Source organism: Felis catus, chromosome D3 (assembly GCF_018350175.1).
Source record: "Felis catus isolate Fca126 chromosome D3, F.catus_Fca126_mat1.0, whole genome shotgun sequence".
Classification (NCBI taxonomy): Eukaryota; Metazoa; Chordata; class Mammalia; order Carnivora; family Felidae; genus Felis; species Felis catus.
The window spans coordinates 80,041,280-80,067,041 of NC_058379.1; the positions used below are offsets into that span (position 1 = coordinate 80,041,280).

General features: G+C 34.8%; 1 protein-coding gene across 7 annotated transcripts in view; it reads left to right on the plus strand.

The window, feature by feature from the left end:
• Nucleotides 1-25,762, plus strand: part of RELCH (RAB11 binding and LisH domain, coiled-coil and HEAT repeat containing) — a 114,828-nt gene that overhangs the window by 81,972 nt on the left and 7,094 nt on the right. For 4 of the 7 annotated variants that reach the window (XM_019815388.3, XM_019815385.3, XM_019815387.3 and 1 more), the window contains 8 exons: nt 1,524-1,630; nt 2,572-2,671; nt 7,492-7,574; nt 8,351-8,414; nt 10,192-10,330; nt 14,256-14,372; nt 18,750-18,838; nt 21,693-21,763. In XM_019815388.3, the coding sequence (XP_019670947.1) occupies nt 1,524-1,630; nt 2,572-2,671; nt 7,492-7,574; nt 8,351-8,414; nt 10,192-10,330; nt 14,256-14,372; nt 18,750-18,838; nt 21,693-21,763 (770 nt within the window). Of the gene's footprint in view, nt 1-1,523; nt 1,631-2,571; nt 2,672-7,491; nt 7,575-8,064; nt 8,148-8,350; nt 8,415-10,191; nt 10,331-14,255; nt 14,373-18,749; nt 18,839-21,692; nt 21,764-25,762 lie in introns of those variants that run through there. The other 3 variants (XM_019815386.3, XM_003995235.6, XR_006587576.1) reach the window with 2 other exon arrangements.

The following is a 25,762-nucleotide window of genomic DNA, read 5'->3' on the forward strand; positions in this document are numbered from 1 at the left end:
GCTCTTATTTCACACTTTAGGTTTTTCAGATTTACAGTTTGTTTTCCAATTTTATGTATATTTTGTGTTTTGACATAGTAGGCAACTAAAATTGGGTAGAGTCTCTATTCCGACATTGCTCTGATTCTGGTTTGTCAGTGTCCTAAGCTTTACATTAAGTAGACTGTCGTATTCCAAAACTGCTCTGACATTGTTTGTGCTGATCATTACTCTTGTCAATCCTTTATTCATTCTATTGTTTTTAATCCTTTATTCATTCTAAATGAACCTGATTATGTAGAAAAAAAAATGGTTGGTGGCAATCCAGTATTCTTCATAGATCTATTTATTAATATTAATGCAGAAGCTATTTATTGTTGGCCTAATACATCCCTAATGACAGAAAACTTAACTCTAATTTATTATATATTTATTTCCTGACAGAATGTCAGATTCCCTTCCTTTATAGACTCAGGTTAATTTAACATACAAAGTGATTTTTTAACCTTCCTAATTTAGCACACTTATTTTTTACAATATATTTCTTCATAAAGTACAATATAAGAAAAAAGAAAATACTGATTATTTTCTGATTATGAAAATGATGGTTTATTAAAGAAAGTTTGAAAATATAGATTATTTTTTAATCAAGGATATGACTGCAAACAGACAGGGAGGCAAACCCATAAGAGACTCATAAATACAGAGAACAAACAGGGTTGATGGGGATGCAGGGGAGAGGGGGAAATGGGCGATGGGCATTGAGGAGGGCACTTGTTCGGATGAGCACTGGGTGCTGTATGTAAGTGATGAATCACAGGAATCTATCCCTGAAACCAAGAGCACACTGTATACAATGTATGTTAGCTAACTTGACAATAAATGATATTAAAAAATAAAAATTTAAAAAAGATACAGGAAAAGAAAGAAAAAGAACACAGTACTCTGTATTTCAACAAGCATGTAGCTTCTTACCACTAAGAAATTGCAAGAATAATTTCTTGGGAACAATTTTCTGTTAGGGGGATAGCTCCTATTAGTTTGTATTTAAGTGCTTAGTGCCAAAATTAGTGGGAACTAAAATTTGTAAAAATAAATTTTAATAAAGAATATACCTTTTCATTTTCTAAAGCAGAACTGTCTAATGAAACTTCCTGCACAGCAGACATATCTGTATCTGAACTGTCCAATGAGGAAGCCACTAGCCACCCGTGGCCATTAAGCACTTGAATTGTAACTAGTGCTACTAAAGAACTGAATCTTTTATTGTACTTTATTTTTAATTTAAATTTACATAACTGCATGTGGTGAGTGGCTACCATAATGAACAGCACAGGTCTGAGGATCTATGAATCAAGATAGTCTTTGTCCTTTTACCATTGTGATCACAGATAGATTAGTTTAATACATATCTTTAGTTAAAATGCTTCTGAGACTGGATATTTCCCCATATTTGATAAAACTTTATAATTATAGATACGAAATTAGTATTTTAGTTCTACTTGATTGCTTGGAAATTCATTATCAGTCTTTATCCTCTGTAGGAAGAAGACCGAAAACTGTTAGTGGGATTCTTAGAAGATGTAATGACCCTGCTTTCATTATCGCATGCTCCTCTTGATAGCTTGAAGGCTTCTTTTGTGGAACTGGGGTAAAAATCATAGCTTATCTTTTTTAATTCATGTAAAGTTTTTAAATTCTATTTATAAGATACATAGTTTGAGTCAAAAAATATTGGCATCCACACCAAATCTTTTGGTTTTGAGGCCTAGTTTTTGTCCTTTTAGTGTTTGGTTTCGCTTATTTGTACATTCTCAATATTTTGTAATCAATACATTGTAATAAAAGAGTAGGGGAAAGAGTATAGACATATGTTTTCTTTGAAGCAGCTGGAGAAATAAAGTTCAGATTTGAAGAAAATTTAGTTTCCCAAAACTGAAAAAGGAGCTCCAAGTGAAAGTTCGTTAGCTCCTTTTTCCATCCCATTGCCTGATCCTGCTCATAATCACATCATCTAGCTGTTAATGTCATTTTTATCTCTGTCTTTATTGCAAACAGGCTTGGGCACTTGGTAACAATACAGTCTTGCATTTGAATAGGCCTCACAGCCAACTTCTCCTTCCATGTCAGTGATTTGAGTTGATCTGATTTGATCCCACAATAAACATATGACATAAGTAGGACAAGTATTGCTTCCCCAATTTTTATACATACAGAAATTAAGACCCACAGAGGTTGTAACTTACCCATCTGACTCAGTCCAGTGCTCTTTCTTTTTTTCCTCCTGGGTAAATTTTCTTTTATTTTTTATAATTTTAAGTTGTATGCTATTAAAGAATTGAGATTTCTATCAGAATTGTAAATGTTTACAGAACCTAAAAGTATAACTCCTGAATATGCTAAAAGTTTGTAGCTTTGTAAGATGACTTCCTTTTTTAAAGAGTCTTGGATGTAACCTGTTAAACCATACAGAGTAATTTCATATTTTTTGCCAATATTTTTATCATTAATATTACTTACAAATGTAGTATTTTTCAGTACACCAGTAAGACACTGTGGCCCTCACTTTTAACACTGAGTTTTTTCTTTCAGTGCAAATCCAGCCTACCACGAGTTATTATTAACTGTTTTATGGTATGGTGTTGTCCATACTTCAGCACTTGTGAGATGTACCGCTGCTAGAATGTTTGAGGTATGTAAACAAATGCTTCTCTCATTTCTAATTATAATGATTTCCTTTGGAAGATGGAGAAGGGAATGTTTTTTTTTTTTTATTAAAGGCTTTGCATACTATGTTATGTTGATGTATATTTTATGGCATTGAATAGTATCTAGTTGTGTACTGTGTGATGGGGCAGAAATTTAGCTTTGATATATTTAAGAATGTTTAAATATTGGTTAATTGGATGTTATTGGTCCCTTGGATGTTATTCTCAGTTCAACTTCTTAAATTTTCTTTTAAATCTTATATTAATTTCCATCTTATATAAATCTTTCCTGACTATACTTTTCTATTTATTGAGATAAAATGGCTACTAAAATAAACTAAAACAATATAAGATATATTTAAAGTTATAAAATACAGTTGGATTCATGAATAACTTTAAAAAATCAATTATTGCAAATATGGGGATACTTACTTTGTTGATTACTCTACTTGATTATTTCCTCACAAATCATGTCTGGAATAACATCCCTATACATTAACTGTCCATAGACTTATTAGGAGAGAAGAGACTGTTCATATAATTCAACTAGATTTTCTTAAAGTTGCCACCTACCCAAATTAAGTATGAAAATTGAAATGCCTATCTTTTGAAATTCAAAATATCCATCATAGAGGAAATTATGCCATAGCCTACTTTATTTATTTATTCATTCATCCACTCATTGGTTTATATTTCTAGAACTTGTATTTGAAGACAAAAATTAATTTAGAGTGTTCTTTCTGCTCTTGAGTCTTGCCATAGAGCCTAACTGCCTGGGTTCAGTGTCTGTCTCTGCCACTTAATGGCAAGTTCAAACTTCTCTGTGCCTCAGTTTCCTCATCTACAAAATGAAAATGATAATAATTATCCATCTCAAAGGATTTTTGTTAATATGAAATGAATTAATACTAGTAAAGCCCTTAAAACAGCATCTGGCACATAGGAACTTAATAAATGTTAGGTATCATTATCATTATTTTTTTTTCCTTATCATGCTGTTATTTCACAGAGTAATATAATAGTTTAGAGAATGTATATGTATCCAGGCTAAAATTATCCCTAATATGCATGTGATTCTTAAAATATCTGAAAGCGTTTACTTCCATAAAAAGAATTGGATAATTCAATTCTTCCTGAATTTCAGAGTTTTCCCACAATTTAAGATAAATTGCCATTTGAAGAATAGAGCACTGGTATGTTTAAAATACATACCTTCTAAAACTTTTAAATATATAAAATCGATGTGTGAAATCTAAAGAAAATTCCAGTCTTACCAGGAAGTTGAATATCCTCTGTCCATGTTACTGCCTCAGTTATTGTACATATTTGATTTAAAAAACTATAATCAAGTGTTCTTTGTCAAGGTGAATGCCAAATTTAAAATTCAGATTGATCTGTAGTAATAAGTTCCTGTGAGTATAAATTATTTTTGATTATTCAGTATGCTGAAAAGAGTCATCCGTGAAAGAAAAGTGCATCCTTTTATATAAAGAACTATGTCTTTAATACACTGTCATTATAGGATTTTATTCTAAGACGCTAAAAGCTACTTCTTTCTCTTAAACCATTTGTTTCTCAAATTAGGTATTCACTGGTAAGCATACCATATAAATGAAAATAATTTAAATAAAATGAAACATCCTCTTTTTATTTGTTTTTGGGTTCTTTCTGCCTTATTTCTTATATGTGGCTTTTGTCTGGTTTTGGTTTCTATGTTTGCAATCAGTGCTGGTTTGGAAACTATACCTATGCTTCGGCAGTTTTCAGCGTTCTTTCAGGTTGATTATGAACTTGAGTCCAATTGAGAGAATTATTTCAATATTTTTTCCAACTCATTTGTGATAAAATTTTTTTCAGTGATCATGCCAGTAAAATCATCAGTAGAAAAAATTAAAGTTACTTTTGTTGTCAGTGACTCTTACAGTGAGCAAAATTGTATTAAAAAAATAAGTATATTTCAAAAGATTTTTTTATACTAATACATTATAATTTACAGTTGTGCCTGCTTCCCCTCGCCCGCAATGAGTTAATTCAAAATAAAAACATAAAAAGCAGGACATTTAGGGGCACTTGGGTGGCTCATTCAGTTGAGTGTCTGACTTTGGCTCAGGGCCTGATATCACAGTTCATGAGTTCAATCCCTGCATCAGGCTCGCTGCTGTCCATGCAGAGCCTGCTTTGGATCCTCTGTCTTCCTCTCTCTCCTCCCCTCCCGTATTCACACCCTCTCTCAAAAATAAAAATTAAAAAAAAAAAAAAAAAAAAAAAGCAGGACATTTATAATAAAAGAAAAATTTTTATGTGAGACCGGACACTATCAGGAAGAAAGCAAGAAATGGATCTACCAGGAACATAACATGAGATACTTAGTGAAACTGAACACTAAATGTAGCTCTAAGTTTTCAGACAGCAGGACAAAAAGGGCAAACCCAATTTTATTTTCATTGTTAAATAATAGGCCAACGTATTACTTTTGGAAGTGACAGGTTATTATTGAAATTGATTTATAAGGAAACTTTATCATGTGACATAATGGATTTCCCAAAAGATGCAGAAAAGAACTTCATCTAATGATTTCTCCTATCAGTCATAAGGAAGCTAAGCCTGTAACAGTAGGCCAACTCAAAGAAGGCCTGGGTTTGTGAGACAGATGTGACGAGTCCATTTGCTAATTTGGCTTTTTATTGCCTCTAAAACCCTGGACAAGTTACTTAACTTGTTCTCCAAGGCTCAGTTTCTTCTTCATCTGTTAAAACATTGGTAATAATTGTATTTAGCTCATCAGGTTTAAAGATCAAATGATACATTGTACATAAAGCGCATAACAATTGATAACTCTTAAATTTTACTTTTTGATTCTCTAGCTTAATAAAGAAATTACACTTCAAACTGCAGAGCAATGAAAATTTAACTTGTCCCCTAGATTAGACCTCTTTTTTTTTTTTTTTTAATGCTTTTTGGCTGGCACAAGGTAGCAGACATTTTAAGATACACTTTACTGATTCAGATCTAAGCTATCTTATTTACAAAAAGGTACAGAGAAGAAAGTTTTATTTAACAGTATTTGAACTTTTCTCCCCTATTTCTTTCTGCCTGACCTCTGGAATGTTTAAGGTAGTAGCAAAAGTTCTTGTGTCATTTTATTCCAGCCTAATTATCCATGTATTTTTATAAAATTTAGTTCAGAATATTGAAGTAGATTTTAAAGGGAATCAGTTGTTGAATGGTAACAGATTATTGTCAAGTTAGGAATCTTCACATAAAGTGAGCTCTGCTGTCTCTGATACGACGTGTGGGAAGAATGTGTTAACAGGCGCACAATGTTGGGTTTTTGTTACAAAAATTCCACAGCCCCCTCCATCTTCCACGAGGCCTAGTTCCACTGCAAGGTGACCAGATTGACAAGCATTTAGAAGTAATTTGTTTTTAAATTCTGACACTGAGAATGTAGGATTAGGATGCTGCCCTTTAATTTTTTTTATAATCTTGTTTAATGTGTATTTGAGAGAGAGAACATGCATGAGCGGGAGGAGGGGCAGAGAGAGAGGAGAGCCAGAATCTCTAGCAGGCTCCACACGATCATCACATGGATCCCTACACGGTTGTCAACCTCCCCAACCAAGCCAAACTCAGGAGTCAACGCTTAACTGACTGAGCCACCGGGCACCCTAGGATGTGGCCCTTTTAAAAACAAAATGTATAACGCTACAAAATATTGTCCCCCTGTTCTAGATTTGGGGTTGGTTGCTAAATGAATTATTTTACCATTAGGTTATAGAAATAGGTCTAAATGTGCTTATCATGTTTATTTTCTTATTCATTTGAGCTTTTAGAGAAATGTAAAACAACAAACTGTAAATGCTAACTACTTGGAGCAGTCAAAACAGTTTTTAATTAATAATTTCTTTTTTCAAATATATCATAAATCTTATATCCTTGTAGTACTCATAATTAAACTCACATTTCTTGAATGCCTAATCTTTGCAGACACAATATTTAGGCATATTTTGTACAGTTAGTAGCACAATGATCCTTTAAGGTAGATAACAGTGTTACCATTTTCAGATGAGAAAACTGAGTTTCAAGAAGATTATGTAATGCATCTAAGGCCACATGGCTGATAAGTGGAGAGCTAGAGTCTGAACCCAGATCTAATTCCCACATGTACTACTTTCCACTCAGGCTGCATTATGTGTCTTTGTACCTCAAAAGAGAAAGCTATGTGATGTAAAAGGTTGGGAGTTTCCCTGTGATTTTTAAGTTGACTTGCCGTAGAACAATCAGAAGCAGTTTAGTGGTGGCTGCTAGCCATTTGAGTTTGGTTTAAAAACAGTCCAGTTTGTACCTTGTTGGTCATAATAAAATGACACCAGATTTTCTTCAAGAATTTTAACCATAGAATCCAGTATATATCTTCTTTTTACAAAGAAAGAAAGAAAGAAAGAAAGAAAGAAAGAAAGAAAGAAAGAAAGAAAGAAAGAAGACAAAGAAAGGCTTTCTTTTAAATTGCATTTTAATCGAACATGGAAATTGCATGGAGACTTTGACCAAAAGTACAAACTGCCATTGAATTGGTGATACACTCTGTTTTTGTGGACTGCTAAGCTATTTAAGCTTTGTTTTCCTCCCAAGCATTCTCTCCCTTTATTAAAGCACTCTAGTAGCAATATTTGCTTAGCTTCTAATTTTGGTTTTGCTTTTGTGTTTTCTCTCTTTCTCTTGGTCGTTCCTTTCTTCTTCCCATGGCACTGTGTTTGCTCTTTCCATGCATCACCTGTGAATACCCCCTGCGCTGACCAATCAGCTGTTGGTGAAGGGGGTGAATGAAACTCTGGTAGCTCAGAGGGTTGTTCCTGCTCTCATTACTCTCTCCAGTGACCCTGAAATGTAAGTGTCATCCCTGCCTTTTACATTCAGCATCCCTTTCAAAATGTGCCTATCAAGAAATAACCATCAGCTTTTCAATTCATTAAAGAGATTTATCTCTTCAAAATAATAATATTGGATTATGTTCACTTGATTTTAAACTTTATTATACTGTTCATGTATCTTTTTTTTTTAAGTCAACCTTCACATTTGGAGGCCATGTATCGAAAAGAATACATTAATAGTATTCTCAGTAAACATTTCCTAAACTTAAAATATGCTGATGGACTATTTCTTCCAAGCCGAGAAAGGATGCTCTGCTAATCTCACTAACATGTTGTTACCAGTAAGTATAGTGGCATGAACCAAAGGCTTAACATTTTAATGTCTCGTGTGGGTGACTAAACCAAGAAAGACCAATGAGTCTGCCTGCCCATCCTCAGTCACAGCTAACCCAGTTCTCATTCCAGTTTACCAAACCATTTTTTATTGCATGTTGACTGGTTTACAGCTGACTCTTCGAGGCATGAGTGAAGCGTTAGTTGACAAGCGGGTTGCTCCGGCCCTTGTTACCTTGTCCAGTGATCCTGAATTGTGAGTTCCACAGACTGCGACCTTAAGTTATCCTGTCTGTCTTTTTGAGCATTCTTCTTGGTCTGCTTTTTTTTAATTTAATTTGTCATTGCTAGAGACTAATACAGTATATTTACCTTATACTTAACTGTGATACACATTTTAATAATCAGCTTTTCATCTCAAAGAAAGTTTCAGTTTCTTTCTTTTTTTAATTCTAACAGCTCTGTCCGGATTGCCACAATTCCGGCCTTTGGCACTATTATGGAAACGGTTATTCAAAGAGAGGTAGGAAATGATTGAAATTTATTATCTATGTACTGTTGAGGTGATGATACATTACCATCCATGCACCCAGTGGTAGGGGGAAGGGAGTATTATAACTTTTTTTATATCTCTTAATTGGTTGTGGGCCAGAGGAATATCTCAGGATTTGAAAACATGATAGCCTTATCCAAAGTGTATTTTCATATCCTAAGGAAGTCTCTAGTCTATCTTCTCAATTAGAGAATTAAGTACAAGCCAACTCCTAGATGTTCTCTTTTAAGCCTAGCTGAGTATTGCAGTCTTGGGTAATCCTTCAAACCAGATCTAGTTCCAAAGCCTTCCATTATCCAACGTGGATGGAACTGGAGAGTGTGATGCTAAGTGAAATAAGCCATACAGAGAAAGACAGATACCATATGGTTTCACTCTTATGTGGACCCTGAGAAACTTAACAGGAACCCATGGGGGAGGGGAAGGAAAAAAAAAAAAAACAGGTTAGAGTGGGAGAGAGCCAAAGCATAAGAGACTGTTAAAAACTGAGAACAAACTGAGGGTTGATGGGGGGTGGGAGGGAGGAGAGGGTGGGTGATGGGTATTGAGGAGGGCACCTTTTGGGATGAGCACTGGGTGTTGTATGGAAACCAATTTGTCAATAAATTTCATATAAAAAAAAATAAAGTACTTATGACAAAAAAAAATAAATAAAAAATAAAATGACTTTACTATTTGACTTCTGGATAGTCTTACGTAAATTCCTGATTGCCAGTTTGCCCAGATTTGAAGGCAATTTGACTGATAGCTTTAGGACCGCAAACCTATCTCAGTTTTACAAATGGAGGCTACAGGGCACCTCTGTTCTCGTAACTGTGATCAGTGATGTGCAAGTCTAGTGGGCTGGTACCCTCTTGTTGTAGTGCACATCACTGTGACCACCCTCTGTCATGTCCAGTGCAGGAGATCATCAAGGTCTTTCTGAAAGTGTATTTTGATTTAGAAACTTGTGATTTAGTTTCACGGGTGTTAGGTTCTATCTGCAACATTAACTCTAAGACACTTCTCAAAATTAGTATCAGAATTTCATTCTTTGTTATCAAATTGGACATGTTTTTATACAAACGAGAACCCCTACAGATTAGAAGATAAGTCATCTGTGGACATATTACATAGCCACTGAAATGGAAATACACATTTTACCCCCCAAAAAAGAAACACTATTTTATGAAATTCCTTTGTCATACAGGTTTTCTAATAATAAAAATTAAACAACTTTGTTACTTATGGGGTGGGAGGGGGGAAGTTTTCCATTTTTCCCTTTTGTATTTCACTGGTGAAGCAACATTAAAAAATATCATTCTGCAAAGCTTGCAGTCTTGGCAGAATTTCAACATATTCTTAAATCCTAAAATAAAAATGTCTTTTAGGGAAATGTGAGTAAGATATAAGTCATTAATGACTCATTGCTTTCAGAAGGTGAATAATTGGGTAACTTACTGTGATTGGTTTTGAGAATTAAAATTTAGCTACAAAATCACTATAAATATTGTTTTTCTCTAAATACTATGGGGGTCTTTTGTTTCTGTAGTTTTTAAGGGAATGTTTGTATTTTCAAAAAATAAGGAAAGAAGAATTAGCAAGCATAAATAGAAATGTGTTGTTTAATTCCAGGCTTCTACTGTCATGTTGATATAAATCATTTGAACCCATGCTGAAAGCCATGTTTAATATGTATCTTTCTCTTTAACAACTCTACTCAGTTTTTAAAATTCTTTGAAATAACTGTAAAATATCTAATTTTAAGTTGCTGGAAAGAGTGAAAATGCAGTTGGCTTCTTTTCTGGAAGATCCTCAGTACCAAGACCAGTATTCTTTGCATACAGAGATCATAAAAACATTTGGTAGAGTTGGGCCTAATGCAGAACCAAGGTTCCGAGATGAGTGTAAGTTGCATTTTTTACCCTTTTTTTTTCCTGACTTGTAACGTAAGATCAAAACCAGAAGCTACTCTCAGCATTTGTCCTATATTAAAACTCTCGTACACTTTATATTCCGTATACTGAAAGGTAAAAGTGAACCAAGCTGATTATTATGAACTGATCAGTAATACTATTTATTAATGGATGGGTTTTATACGATACACCGATTGTTGTAACACATATGAAAAGTACCTCATAAACACTTTGAAGTCATTTTTTAAACATTTTTAAATAACTGAATTTCAAAATGCTGTGCTGAGTTATATTCAGAGCTTATTATTTAACTCTCGTTTTTAAGGAAATTTTTATGTGTTTCTAGACATGTTCTTATGAAAAATGTGCTTTTCTTGCACTTACTATGCCATTCAGCTATGATAAATGATTTTGTTTTATTGCATAGCTTTTTGATCTACTAAATGATCTGCATGATTATCTGCTAAAGCATTTTCTCTAGTTTCTATAATACCTCTTTTACTGTGGGCCTCAGCCTTTATGACAGTAATTTCCTTTAGTGGCATCAAATCATCCAGTGATTATTACTCCAAAAGCATGTCAGTTATCCCTGCTGTACTTTAGTCCTTTAATTTTTAGAAATTTGACATGCTATAGAAAGGACCCCAAGTTTGGCTTCTTGAGTCATTTTGGTTTCTAGTACAAAATTGGATTTTCCCATGGTCTTTGCATCTCCAGCATGATATTTTTAATATACAAAAAACGTTAGGATTTGGACAGCAGTGTCCAAAAGGTCTGTGGAGGGCATGACCCTTACTGAACTACAGAAACGCAATCACGAGATTATTTTTTAATCGGTAATAATGTTGATAACATGAGGAGAAAATAGCAATATTTCACAATTAGTTAACAGGAAAGTGTTGGTATTTTAGTTAGCAATAGGGATAGTTCCACATACGGTAATGTCAAATTTACAGGTGAACCTAGTAAAAACTCTGTAGGTACTTTGACCGGCTTTGTTGAGGATGTCATTGCTCTGAAGTGGAGAGACTAAGTCCTGGCTCTTGGATCAAGGAATTGGCTAAATAGGCAATGAGTCTTTGGTGTGTGCCATGTTGTCGAGTTAATAACTCTCTAGAACAGGATCTAACCTTTTCGTGTGTGTTCAAAGGAAAGGTTTATGCATCACAGAGAAGAAAGACATTTTCTTTTCATAATGGTCCCAAAATAACAAAGGTTGGCTTGGGAAAAGATTGAGGATAGACGTTTCCACTGTTTGAATAGGTGTAATAAACCTATAATAAAATAGGTGTAATAAAGTTTACTTTAAAACTTTATCCTGAGGAATTTAATGTCCTATATTAATAAGGCTAATGGTAAAGTAGAACCCATATTGACAAGGATGTCATACTGTTATCTATCTGTATTTATGGACAATTGCTTTTAGGAGTTTAGAGGAAGGACAGAGAACTGTTGGGTTGTAATATCTTCCTTGGAGTGGCATTTTGGATATTTGTCATTCTGTTTTTTAGAGAATAGAGGACATTGGTTGACCCAGTGGCCTTTTTCTTTCCCAACTCTTAATTATCACGGGACCTTTGGGTCTTGATTTTATTTCAGGGGCCATTGGTTTAATCTGGAACACAATGCAGTCATTTTGTTGTTGTTTGTTTTCAGCTTTTTTACTTTATAAAGCTCTCTGAAAATGTTCAGTCATATGCTGGAGATTGTCTAACATGGCAATTTTACATTTCAAGTTAGCTTTTTTAGAAGTTCTCTATTTCAGTTTTGAGCCCATTTACAAAAATAGAGGATAAGAGTCCTTTTACTTTGGCTGTTGAATCTACCCCAAATATTTTTTGAAAGTTCATTGAAATCTATTTTTATAAAGTCTCCTATTGATTTATCTCTATTTCGTCTGTAGTTTAGACTGTGTCCAATCTGTCCTTAAGAAAAAGGCTTCTGAAATGGCTTTAAGTTGTCCATTTCCTATTTTCCTTGCCCACTGAAGGTCAGTTGTAGAATTATGCATATCTCGGTTATTAAATCTTTTAACCACTAATTTCCTTCTGAGAGGTTATCAATTAAGTAAATTAATTGCTACAGAGGTAGTAGCTAGGATAATATGTATATAATGAACTGTTCTTATAGTAAATTTTTCTCTATCTTTTGAGATTTAGGAGTATCTTTAGTGATAGCCTTTAGTTGGCTCTAGAGTTTAAAGTAACTTCTATAAATTTGTTTTCTAGTTAAACAGTTTTAAGGGGTGATTGTGCAGTATGGTTATTGAGTTCCTGAGAAAAACATTAAGGAAAGGATTGCTTATATAGGTGGTCAGAAAAGGAGCAGGAGGAATAAATAGGCCTGGTGTCAATAGATAAAGAAGTTCAAGGAACCTTCTAAAGATTTGGGTAGAAGTGAATCCAAAAATTCTCTAAAGAGACTATCTTAGAGCCATCATTGTGTTGAGGCCTCAGCATGCCAGTTAGTTAATTGGAGTTTCAGTGAATTCAGGGAAATCAATGAACGTTTGGAGTTTTTGTCTCCTAATTTTTTTTCTAGAGTTCCTCTTAGGTATGCTGTTATTAATTTTAACAAGTCAAAATTCCCTAAAAATGGCCATTGGTATTCTAAGTTATTGTGGGGGGGTTTTGCCATTTACTAACGTAAGTATAAAAGTTGTGATTATATTGTTGGTTTACTGAAGAAGCAGGAGGTTTTTCTAGGAAGAGATTATGGCTTTCACATAGACAAACTCAGTGCAAACATGAAAGAAGTCACTACAATTGGTCAGAAGTCTGTGCTTATGAAGGGTGTTTTGGGATCCCTAGCCAAGTAGAGATTAGAAAGGGGCCTTATGAGCCACACTGTGGTAGTCACTGACCCTGGAACCATTTCTTCAAGGAACCCTGGTTTTCGTGGGAACTGGTATTTAGAAAACACCATCTTGGGCAGTAGACGTGCTCATTGCTACTGAATTGGATGCTGTTTCTTGGGCCATCCCTTTTATTTTAGCAGTAGGTTGTCTATGTTTTTGAAATTTCACATTATTCATTGAGACAGAAGATGACTTGTGAGCCCTTTGAGTGACTTGAACTAAACCACCAGTGCTATTTGACATTTGTCTTGCTAAGAATTTGAGAAAACTAAAGTTAAGAACTGTTTTATGAAATTAGTCAGAGAAAGACAAAAATTATATGACTTCACTCATACGAGGACTCTAAGAAACAAAACAGATGAACATAAGGGAAGGGAAACAAAAATAATATAAAAACAGGGAGGGGGACAAAACAAAAGAGACTCATAAATATGGAGAACAAACTGAGGGTTGCTGGAGGGGTTGTGCGAGGGGGGATGGGCTAAATGGGGAAGGGGCATTAAGGAATCTACTGAAATCATTGCTTCACTATATACTTACTAATTTGGATGTAAATTTTAAAAAATAAAAAATAAAGTTAAAAAAAAGAATTGTTTCATGAAGAAGTGAAATAATTTGATGTTGAAGAAGAATAAGTATACTATATTTATCTTTTGTTTAATAACAATGGTAATACCTGATTTTTATTTGTAAAGATAAAACTTATTTGTAAAGATAATAGTAACACAAGAGGTAGGTTGTTTACATTTGTTTATTTGGTTTTCATCCTTCAAATTAGGAAATTTAATTTCAGTGAGGCCAAGTGACCTGTATACATCCTCATAATTAGGTTATAGTGCCAGTGCTATGGTGTCTTCCTCCCAAATGTTCTTATTCCGGAAAACATGCTTTCCTCTCTAGTATGAAAAAGCAAGTAAAGGATTTGGGTAACCTTTTGAAATCATCTAGAAATTAAAATGAGATTTTATAAATTTTAAAATGAAAAAATTTTGTTCAACAGATGAGTGTGGTGTGTGCAACGTTTTAGAGAAAAATCTAAATTTCTTTTTCTTTTTTCAGTTGTTATACCACACTTGCATAAGTTAGCCTTGGTGAACAACTTACAAATTGTGGATTCTAAAAGACTGGATATTGCCACCCATCTTTTTGAAGCTTACAGTGCACTTTCCTGTTGTTGTATCCTTGCTTTATTAACGTGTATCTATATTTATATGACCAATCTTGCGGTGGAATCTCCGTTGTTGAAGTTTGGAAACTAATATTTTTTTCTCTTCGACTTACTTATAAAATGATTATAGAAAATTAAAATTTTGATTTGACTCACCCCACTCCTTATTCTAGCTCTCATAAGTTTAAAAGATCATTTTAAGTCCTCTGTGCTTTTATGTTTTATAGTTTTGAAAACATTGACTAAAGTTTTGTCTATGTTAATTGGCTATGTAACTGAGCAAGAAATGATCATAGCTGAGGCTTCTGTTAATTAAAAGGAAGCCTTGTATGTGTTCTGGCATTTGGGTCTTTCAGTGAAGGTTTAACCATCCATGTCCGGTGGAATGCTGTGGCGAGATATCACTCATTGAAAAATACAGTGCCAACATGGCTGATCATCTTCAGTGATGGTAGAACCGAAGGAAAACTCAGGGCACCTGGGTGGCTCAGTCAGTTGAGCGTCTGGCTCTTGATTTCGGCTCCGGTCATGACCCTAGGGTTCTCTCCCCTTCTGCCCCTCTCCCCACTCACACTCTCTCTTTCTCAAAAAAAAAAAAAAAAAAAAACATGGGGCACCTGGGTGGCTCAGTCCGGTAAGCGTCCGACTTCGGCTCAGGTCATGATCTCGAGGTTTGTGAGTTTGAGACCCACGTCAGGCTCTGTGCTGACAGCTCAGAGCCTGGAGCCTGCTTCAGATTCTGTGTCTCCTCCTCTTTGTCCCTCCCCTGCTCATGCTCTGTCTCTCTCTGTCTCTCAATAATAAATAAATGTTTTTAAAAAAAAAATGTTTTTTTAAACTGAAGGAAAGCTCTAAGATCATCTAACTCATGTCAACTACTACATCTTATAAATGATTAAACTAAAGCTTAAAGACATTAGTGACTTCTATTTTTTTTATAGTTAAAAGCAAAACTGTGACTAGAAAAAGAACTTTAGCTGTCCTATTACGTGCTCTCTTTACTGTCCCAGGACTAGTAAAATAAAACCAAGAAGGAAGCAGAGATCAAGATGAGCAGAGTGAGCTCCAGCTTCTGTGTTCTCCCATGAAAAGGCAGGCGAGGTCAAAAAAGAGGAAATAAGAGATTGAAAAAGGATTGAAAGGCTGACTACTCAAACAGAACTATAGAAGCTAATGCTAGACAACATAATCAGAGGATTCTAACAGGAAAAATGACAGTAGAGAGAGGTTCCTGGAGGACACAGAAAGAGTTGCATTGATATTTATGGTTCCATATTGTTATATACCAGTTTGAAGTAGTAAGTAAAGTGAACAGGTAATTTTAAATAAGGTAGACATGTTCCAAAATACCACTGATGGCTATTTTGGTATATACCAGTTCATTGGCACTGGATTCTTGACTGGAATGTTCCCAATGGGAGATTTTGTTTTAAATAAATCAAGCAGGGAAAATAGAAACCTAGAGCTATCTGTTAAGGAGCTATTTGTCCTTTTGGAAATGTTAAAACTTTAAGTTCAGTGCATAGTTGAGAGCATTTTATTTTTAGGAATCAATTAATATAAATTACCTCTTCCTGTGGATGACATAAGCCATGTTTTTTATAATGCAAATTATAAAGTGGCAGAGACACTGTATTTTGGTAATTTTGTACTTCAACTATCCATGTATCTTCTATAAGTTTATTTCCACTAAAAGGAGAACTTGCTATTATTCTTGGTTTATCTCGTTGGCATTTTCTACTTAAAGAAAATAGAGGAAGCAAAAAGAGGAAGTGATATTCTGAATTAGTAAGGAACCAGTCTTTACTAATGGAGAAGTGACAAGACCCTTTCAAGAAAGTAATAATGGCATGTCAAAGAAAGAAAATATCGCTATGTTTGTACCTTCCCTAGACTTTGTGAAAGTAGATGTTTAAAAACTTAAGCAAAAGGTTATGTATAATCTATGGCAGAGAGTTCCTTAAGGAGTATGCCTCAAGGGAAACTGAAAAGTCAAAAGATCAAAAATTCTAGCTGTATAAAACCACTTATTCCAAGTGGGCAAGGCAGTGGTTTCTAAAGAGAATAGAATCTGTATAGAAAGAATATTATTGTGTGTTTAGGTATGTACACAATATAGAATAATATAATAAAGTCTTTACACCAATATAGTAAGGGGAAGAACATCTTAACAATAGACCCTGTTCAAATACTAAATGTGTTAGTTCTGAATGAGTCATAACTTGTGTCAACAGAGTGGCGTGGCCACAATAAAATCACATTGTCCTGTGATCCAAATCTGTTCTGCTGTTCCACTGCATTCTAACCTGATAGAACACAAGAGTATTCCTCTCAACATCATATTTTAATAAGGACATGGAAAAACTATAGTGTTTAACATTAGGTATAGTAATAAGTGAAGAAATTATGTTTAAAAAAAATCAAAGGAATTTAGAAATGTTTAAGCTGGAGAAGAGATGGCTTGGGGATGAAAAGGTGATTCAAAAATTATTTTGTTAAATATTATTTTAAAGGTTATATAGAAGAAGGGCTAAGCACACTGTGTAACTCAGGTGTAGAGCTAACACAAGAAGGTTGCAGAGAGTCTGATTTTATTTATAAGAAAAATTTTCTAATTTAGCTATTAAAAATGGATTGAACCTCTTACAAAACTAGGAATGTCCTATCAGTGTTAGCACTTAGAGACTTTGTGGCCATCACTCACAGATGAGGTAGAGTTGATTCCTAATATCAGGTAGGATGAAATGACCTCTAACAAAGATTGTGTCATTCTACAGGGAAAGGGTAGAACCAAACAGTAAGTAGAAAGAGAGGGGGGAGACTTAACCCTTTACCAACAAATAAGGCCATCTTCAGCTTCTCAATCGGTATCCATATTTCTCTAGATCAGACTCCTGACTGCCAGTTGAAAGGTCACTCATGGTTACATTTTGGTGGTATTTTCCCCATATCTAGAAAACAAAACTATGTAGCCATTATGTTGTAGCCCTCTCTATGACTACAGGAATTGGTTCAACCAAATGTCATCTATATTTTTAGTACTTATAAATATAAGTCACTTGTTATAGGAGGCTTGTTTACAAACAGCTTTTATTCATAACTATTTTTTTAAGTTTATTTAGATCATAACTGTATTTTTAAGGTAAAAGTTATATATTATACTTAATAAAATTCATTATTTTTTTTTTCCAAAAAAGACTGGTAAACTTTTTTTTTTCTTTTTTAGAAAGAGAGTGTGAGCTGGGGAGAGGGGTAGGGGGAGATAGAGGGAGGGAGGAAGGGAGGGAGGGAGAATCTTAAGCAGGCTCCATGCAGAGCACGGAGCCCAACGTGGGGCTTGATCCCACAACCCTGAGATTATGACCTGAGCCAGAATCAAGAGTCAGACATTCCACCAATCCAGGCACCCCTAATTAACCCATCTTTATAAGGGAACTCATTTATTGGCATTTTTCACCTTAATATGGTATAACATTAAATAACTATTTTTAAATGGCCAGCAACTATGATGAGGTGAGAATGTGATGTTAATAAACAGTGAGTTGTTTTCATGAGAAATGCACCCTTTTTCTTGATCCCTTTGAATGTCAGAATAATCAATAAAACTCAAAAGTGACCAGGAAACGTAACTAATACTAAATTTATATCATTACAACAAAAGTTCTCTTACCCAATTCAATTAGGACCAATAGCAGGTCCGTTTAATAGGATGGTTAAAGCAGGACATCAAGGAAATAGTGTATATAACTTATTTTAACTTAATATACATATTTTCTTTACAAATCTTTTGATGTAGGACTGAGGCATTTCTTTTGTGTAAGTCTGCTGAGTAAAGTATCTTTCTTAAATAAACCACATCCATAATGTAATTGTGATTTTCAGTTTATGTTTCTTTAAAGAGGATCTGGAAACATTTCTGATACTGGGTGTAGACCTTTTTCAGATTTTTATATTTTTCCTAACCTTCTACACTTGTTTCATACATCCATAATTAAACAGCCACATTTTAAGCAATTGGCCTTTACCGTTTTTTTCTAAACTTTTCGACTTAGTTGTCATGGAAACATTAATTTTCATTTCACACTCATTTAAATATCCAATTAAATTACATGATTTACTGTTTACACTCATTTCATGTGTTTACATAACATGTAATTAAATTATGTAATGTTACAATAATCCATACCACTGACGTAAAGGATTTGTGGGAATTAACACAGTTGACTCTTGATAAGTAACTAACTCAACAAATGAGAATCATGCTTGAGGGAAGCCTGTTTGCTCCAAGTGATCTGCATGTCTGAGGCGTCATTGTTATTATTCTCTTGTTCTGTTGGACATACCAGTTTGTTTGTTTTTAATTCCCTTAACTCCCTGGTCTCAAGTCATTTCAGAGGATTTAATGGTTAATCACTTTTTACCTGGTCTCAGATGTTTACGGACTGACATGGAGCATCTTTCTCCGGAGCACGAGGTGAGCTCCCATGATGATGAAGCCACTGATTATCCGAGCCATGTTCCTATGTTTTACTGTCTCCTCTTCAGACTTGCATTCTTCTTTGTGTGAGGCATGAGTATGATATGCTGTGCTTTTAAATTTTAATATTTTATATTTTAACATTTGAAATATAGTATAGTGTCATCTTATGGATTTTTATTTACTGGTCGGGAGATCTTGAGAAACCCCTTTATCATCTTTGATCCTCTGTTTAATTCTGTATAGTAGGGAGAACATACTTTCCTTCACTGAATATAGTTAGAATCTAATGAGCTAAGGTACACGGAATGCTTTCTGATCTGTAAAATGCTATACAATTTTTATCTCTGACCATTAACTTTCTTAGAAGGGAAGTTTCTGTTTTCTGTCTCAATTTCCTCAAAACTCTTTTATTCTGTTTTTCTTCTTGTTTCCTCCAAAACCCTGTTTATCATTTATTTCCTATTCTGCATTTTCAGCTTGTTTATCTACCCATTACCATGGTAGGTTTGATTTTTTTTCCATTTTTCCAGATTTTTACAGAGGAAGCTTAGATTATTTATTTTTAAACTTTTCTTTTCTGATACCTGAACTTAAGACTAAGTGTATCCCTTGAGATACCACCTGTGCATTTGCTACATTGTGTCTTCATTATCGTTCAAAGTAAATTATCATTTCTATTACTTATTGATCCCTGAGTTTTGTTTAATGAGGTCAATTAACATTTAATTCTCCTATGTTTTTATCAGGTTTTTTGTGATCTTCTTCTGTTAGCAGTTGAAACACATATTAAAGTTATGATTGGGAATTATCTATTTCTCCTTTGCTTGGTGTGTTTTATAGATACCATTTATCAAGTTGAGGAGGTATCAGTCTCCCAGATTCCCTTTCCAACCTTGGTAGAAGACTAGAGCTTTATTTTCTAAACTTGGGCTATCTCACAGAGCTGAGAGCAGGAATGAGTGAGGGCTATGATGAGAAGAGGGAAATTAAGTGAAGGCATAGTGATTGAAACCTCATTACCTTTCACCTTCTTGGATCCAAGAATGCTGGCAGCTAGGTTTATACCCACAGGGGGAAAAAGATAGAAGTTTGGTTTTTGCCCAATTCACCTTAAAGTGAAGTTACTCATGCATGAAGAGATTCTAATCAGCATTTTAGTGCCCTAGTCTTTAGTGGACATCCCAAGATCACCAGCCATTTGAGAAACCTCTCACATGAAAGATGTAGATGAAAACATACATGCAAGAAAGAGAATACTGGAGGAAACAGACAATGCAGGGAGCAGAAGAAAAAGTACAAAAAACTCCCCCTTTTTAGGGGGATGATAATAATAATAATAAAGGAAAACCCAGCTAAACAAACAAAATCTAAAGGGCACCTCTGTAGCTCAGTCAGTTAACCGTCCAACTCTGGATTTCAGCTCAAGTCATGATCTCACAGTTCGTGAGATCGAGCCCCACATCCGGCTCTGCACTAACAGCACGGAAACTGCTTGGAATTCTCTCTCTCTCTCTCTCTCTCTCTCTCTCTCTCTCTCTCTCTCCCTCCCTCCCTCTCTCTCTCGCTGCCCCTCTCCCACTCACATGTGCACATACTCCCTCTCAAAATAAATAAACATTTAAAACAAGCAAAATCTATAATCTGTGAGATCAGAGTGGAAAACCAGAAAAGATTCAAAAAAGGATGAATCTAGATCTAACATGCATGTGACAGAAGCCTCATTTAATAACCAAAGTCCTCACTATAATCTGCAAAGCACTGTAAGATCTCCCCCCCCCCCCCCACTTCACTTCTCATCTTCTACCCTCTCGCCTGCTCACTCTGCACCCACCACTCTGGTCTCCTTGCTTGGAACATGATGGACATACTCTCCCTTAGATGGAGCCTTTGCTCAGCCTCTTCCCAGTGTATAAAACACTTGCTCCTTCATTTCCCCCAAGCTTTTCCTTACATGTCATCTCCATGAAGCCTGCTGGGGACACCTCCGTGTAAATTGGAACACTCTGTGTCCTGACCCCTGGCTCCCCATATTTTAACTCAATACTCTTTTCAAAGCCCTATCACCTTCTAATGTATTATATAACTTACCAATTTTTTGTATTTATTGTCAAGAACATAAGCTCTCCGTAAGGAGGGAATGTTGTCTGTCTTATTTGTGCATTCTGTATATCTAAAAAAGTTCCTGGCACATAGTAGGTGACAGTAAATACTGGTTGTTTAGTGACCTCCATACCCAAACGTGGGCCAAGAATATTCAAGACCATTCAGTTTCTGGTGAGGTTGCCAGCGATTGGAGGAGCAGCTTAGATCCCGCCACCCTTTCCATCATTCATTCAGTCTCCGTGCAAACATGATGTTAACTCTTAGATGCCCGTTATATTCCCATCTGTATTTTAGTAGCCACAGACCTATACCTGGTCTCTGCTTTAGACATTAAAACAGAGCATCTTGCTGTTTGCAACCTGGAGAAAACAAGGGGGCATGGGACAGAACAGCTTTTCCTGGGAAAATAATGTGTAACCATGGTATGTGTATATGTTAAATGTCTAGACATACACAAATTTTACTTTTAACATTAGATGGTAGGGAAAGCTAAGGGAGAATTGATACCAGATTCAGAAGGAAGGTTAGTGAAGATTATATGATTGAGGTCTTTTAAAGCTATTTCTGTACCTACCATAGCAATCTAATGTGAATTCCTTTAACGGAGTAACTGCCAAAACCTTACATTTTTAAATAGTCATAGTTTATGGGACTATTAAAAATTAAATTAAAGAACTTTAGATTAAACAATAGCATTTCACTATTGTAAATTGTATTTTACTAAAGTCCTTTTTTTTGAAATCAGGTTATTTTAAGTTCCATGATAAAGGAATGTGAACAAAAAGTAGAGAACAAGACCGTCCAAGAGCCTCAAGGGTAAGACATGAATTCTTTTTTTAAGGCTTCATATTAATCTTAATTTCTCTATCTAAATTTTCTACCAATGGGTATGGTATTTTATTTTGTGTTACTTTGTAGTCATTTATTTGGAAGGTAAGAAAAGTATTTACATCAGCAGTTATCAAATGCTGATTTATAAACCACCTGCATCAGAATTATCTGGGGAATTTAAATTTTAGGTCTCTACTCCATGCTCTGTGCCGTCCTCTCAACAGTCTGATTCAGCCTAGGGATCTGTATATTTAAAAGCTTCCAAAGACATTGTGGTAGGTAGCTGGATTTGGGAATCACTGGTCAAAATAGTTTTGTGGAAATTTGTGACTGGAGTTGTAAGGCATAACTTGATTGACTGCATAAAGGACTATAAACTTGTGAATGTTCTATTCACGTGCTCCCAACCAAACTAACCAGAATTCGGATTCATTGAAGCTAAACTACAAGCATGGATGTGAAAGAGTAAAGTTGGGCATTCAGGAGAGGAAGTAATTTACAAATAGACCGTGTGTACTCTTACCTTTTGACATAACCTTGAGCAGTTAATCTTAAATAGACTCTGTTAGGCATAAAAAGCTCGAAGGCTTTTCCTTAATAAACTAACTAGCAGGAATAAGGAATACCTATCAGGCTAGGTACCCATACACACACTTACCCCTCCACACCCCCAACCTCCCCACATATGTATGCTTAGAGCTTTTTACCTCTTACTGCATGTAAGAACCCTTTCTGTAGCCTCCTGGGATGGTAGGAACTGTTCTACAATTGTAACCTTGGAAAGTTAAAACAGTAAAAATAGGTTTCAATTCTGAACACAAAATCCATAAAACTAACACCTAAGCAAGCACTTGTGTTCAATTGTCATACATTAAGTATTAAGATTATTTGGTGCCTTGTTTAAAATGTAAAGTTTGGGGACAAATTAAAAATTATGTGTGAAAATATATTCTAAATGAAATTTCATTAATTAGCATACAGGAATTAAGAAAGAGAAAAAAATAGGGGCACCTGGGTGGCTCAGTCGGTTAAGCATCTGACCTCGGCTCAGGTCATGATTTCACAGTTCGTGGTTCAAGCCCCGCGTCGGGCTCTGTGCTGACAACTCAGAGCCTGGAGCCTGCTTCAGATTCTGTGTCTCCCTCTCTCTCTACCCCTCCCCTGCTCATGCTCTGTCTCTCTGTCTCAAAAATAAATTAAAAAAAAACATTAAAAAAAAAATTTAAGAAAGAGAAAAACACATCTTTGTAACTTCCCAAGATTGTTTCAGTTATATGACTCCTAAAAAGAAAAAGTTTATTTTTATAATCATTATTTTTCCCTATTATTCAAATCTTCCATATTATTTTTTTAGATTTGTATTTTAGGTAATTTTAAATAAATACAAAATAAATAACAGAGTGAATTCCCATGTACTCAGCACTCAGCTTCAATAATTGTCAACTCCTATTTATTTCATCCATGCCCCTCCTATATTCTGGTATGTAGCTCTTAAAGATAAATGCTATTTTTTTAAAACATAATGTCATTTTCACGCCAAAATAACAACTTCTTAATATTATTATCAGCTATGTAGCCTGTGTTCAAATTTCTAATTGTTTTGTACATGTCGTTAGTGATTTGTTGTTTGTTTTTTTCCTTACAGTCTGTTTCTTTGAGTCAGAATCCAGAGTTCCATACGTTGCAATTAGTTGACATGTCTTTTAAGTCTCTTTTAATCCATAGGTTCCCCTTCTATCTCATTTTTTTCTTCATATAACTTACTTATTAAAGAAACTGAGTCTTTGTTCTGTACAGGTCCCACAGTCTGAATTTGGTTGACTGCATTTCCCTCGTGTTGTTTTAACATGTTCCTCTGTATTTCCTGTAAATTTGGTTGTTGGTTCTGGATCCAGAGACTTCATCAGATTCAGGGCATGTTTCTTTGTTTTGCATGACTGCTTCATAGGAGGAGGTGTGTTTTCTTCACGAGAGAGACAATGTCTACTTCTCTCTTTTTTTGGTGATAGTAGCATCTGTTAATGATCAATGCCTAGCTCCACTAATTCATTAACCATTACTAAATACATTAGAATAAGATGTTTTAGTAATTCACTGTTACTAAATACTAATGTACATTAGTATGTAAATGTAATACTAAAGTAGATACATTACTATTTAGTAATAGTGAATTACTAAAATATCTAATTCTATCATTCACTCTTCATTGGCGAGTTAGAATACTTCAGGAAAGAAAACCTTCCCCTATATGTACTACAGTTACCCAGTGATAGAGTTTTTATAGTAAAGTCAAGGTAAATGTTCAATTCTTTCTCTTTACTCACCAGTTTTCTAAGATAATGAATTGATTCACCCTCTAATGGTGACTGTTTTGTTCAAGTATCATAAACACATGTATTTTCAAATATTTGATGTAATTAAATGCATCGTACTTACTATCTTTTGATGCCCATCAAAATTATCCCATCTTTGGCCATTGCAAGCCTTTTCAAGATGACTTCCCAAGTCCTTTTGACATTAATTTACCAGATGGAATGGTATGGAGAGAGAGAAAAAAAAAACATTCTAGGATATAGTTTTGAAGAAGATAAGCCAGGAGGCACCTAGCTGGCTCAGTTGGTGGAGACTCTTGATCTCGGGGTTGTGAGTTCAAGCCCCACGTTGGATGTAGAGATTACTTAAAAATTTTTTTAAAGTGAAAAAAAAAAAAAGAAGCCAGGCATTTAAGGGGTTGGGTTCTACAGATTCAAAATCAACAAAAATGGCAACTGGTTTGATTTGAGTTGCAAAGGAAAGATCTGAGATTTCACAGAAAAAAGACAATATTACCTTACAAGGCAGCCTGTTTCATTTTTAACAACTCTATTCTTTTACAAAAAAATACCCTGAGTTAAAGTCTCTCTAAAACATTTACTATCTAAAATATGTTTCATCATCTGGTAGAGGGGTGGGGAAGCATTACAGACCCCTTTGTAAAAAGGATAAAAATGTAAACTTTCTCTTCAGGAAAAATGCTGCAATGCAATTGTTCTTTGTTGGAAAGCTTTGTGTGAAATAGATACCTGGGTCCTTTATGCCATATGGAAAGAATCAGAATAACTGGGGTTAGGCCAAGGCATCTGGGTTTTCAAATAGTTCTCCAGGTGATTGTGATGTATATCAGTAAAGCTATGCAAATATATATTTATATCTAATTTGGCACACATAACGTTAGTGTCTGTCTTCTAAATTTTCTCTTCTCCATAGTGAACATCTCAGACTCTTTAACATCATTGTTGCCCTCCTCTTAGAATATCACTAAAACTCGATAGTACTTCAAGTATTATCTGACCTGTGTATCCTGTTTTTCTCAATGCAAACTAAAATCATACTTACCTTTCGGCTTACAGTATTGTTCTACAGAGAGGAAACAGCACTGTAAACATTAAAGAAAGGCATCAGAGAAAAGATAGGACTTGAACTAGGACCTTAAGGATGTCTAGACACCAGATAGAAAGAAAGAGATAAGTTAAGAATGTTCTGAACATTAAACTCAGCAAACTTGACTCAAGGGGGTCTAGAAATTGAACAGTAATGGTTGGTAAAAACACATACACACAAGATTTAGATTGCTATGTTTCTTGAATGCCAAGCATACTTTATCTTGTTAGGTAGTAATTAGCCATTGAAGATGTTTTAGAATGGGTAGGATATGATGAACTGATTATTTCAGAAGTTAATCTGATCATGCAAAGAGACCTGATCTAAGACTATTGGAATAATTCATTTGGGAGGTATCATCAATGGGAATAAAAATAAATGATAGATGTTTCATTGAGTAAAATCAGAGTATTTGATGATTGGTTTTAAATAGAAGAGAGGGAGCCATTATATTCACTGTTGGGAGGAGAGGAAAATGGTAAAACCACTAACAAGGAAATAAAAATGGTGGGTCATTTCTAAAGTTAGGGGGTGAAAAAAAGCTTGATGTTAGCTTCTCTAACA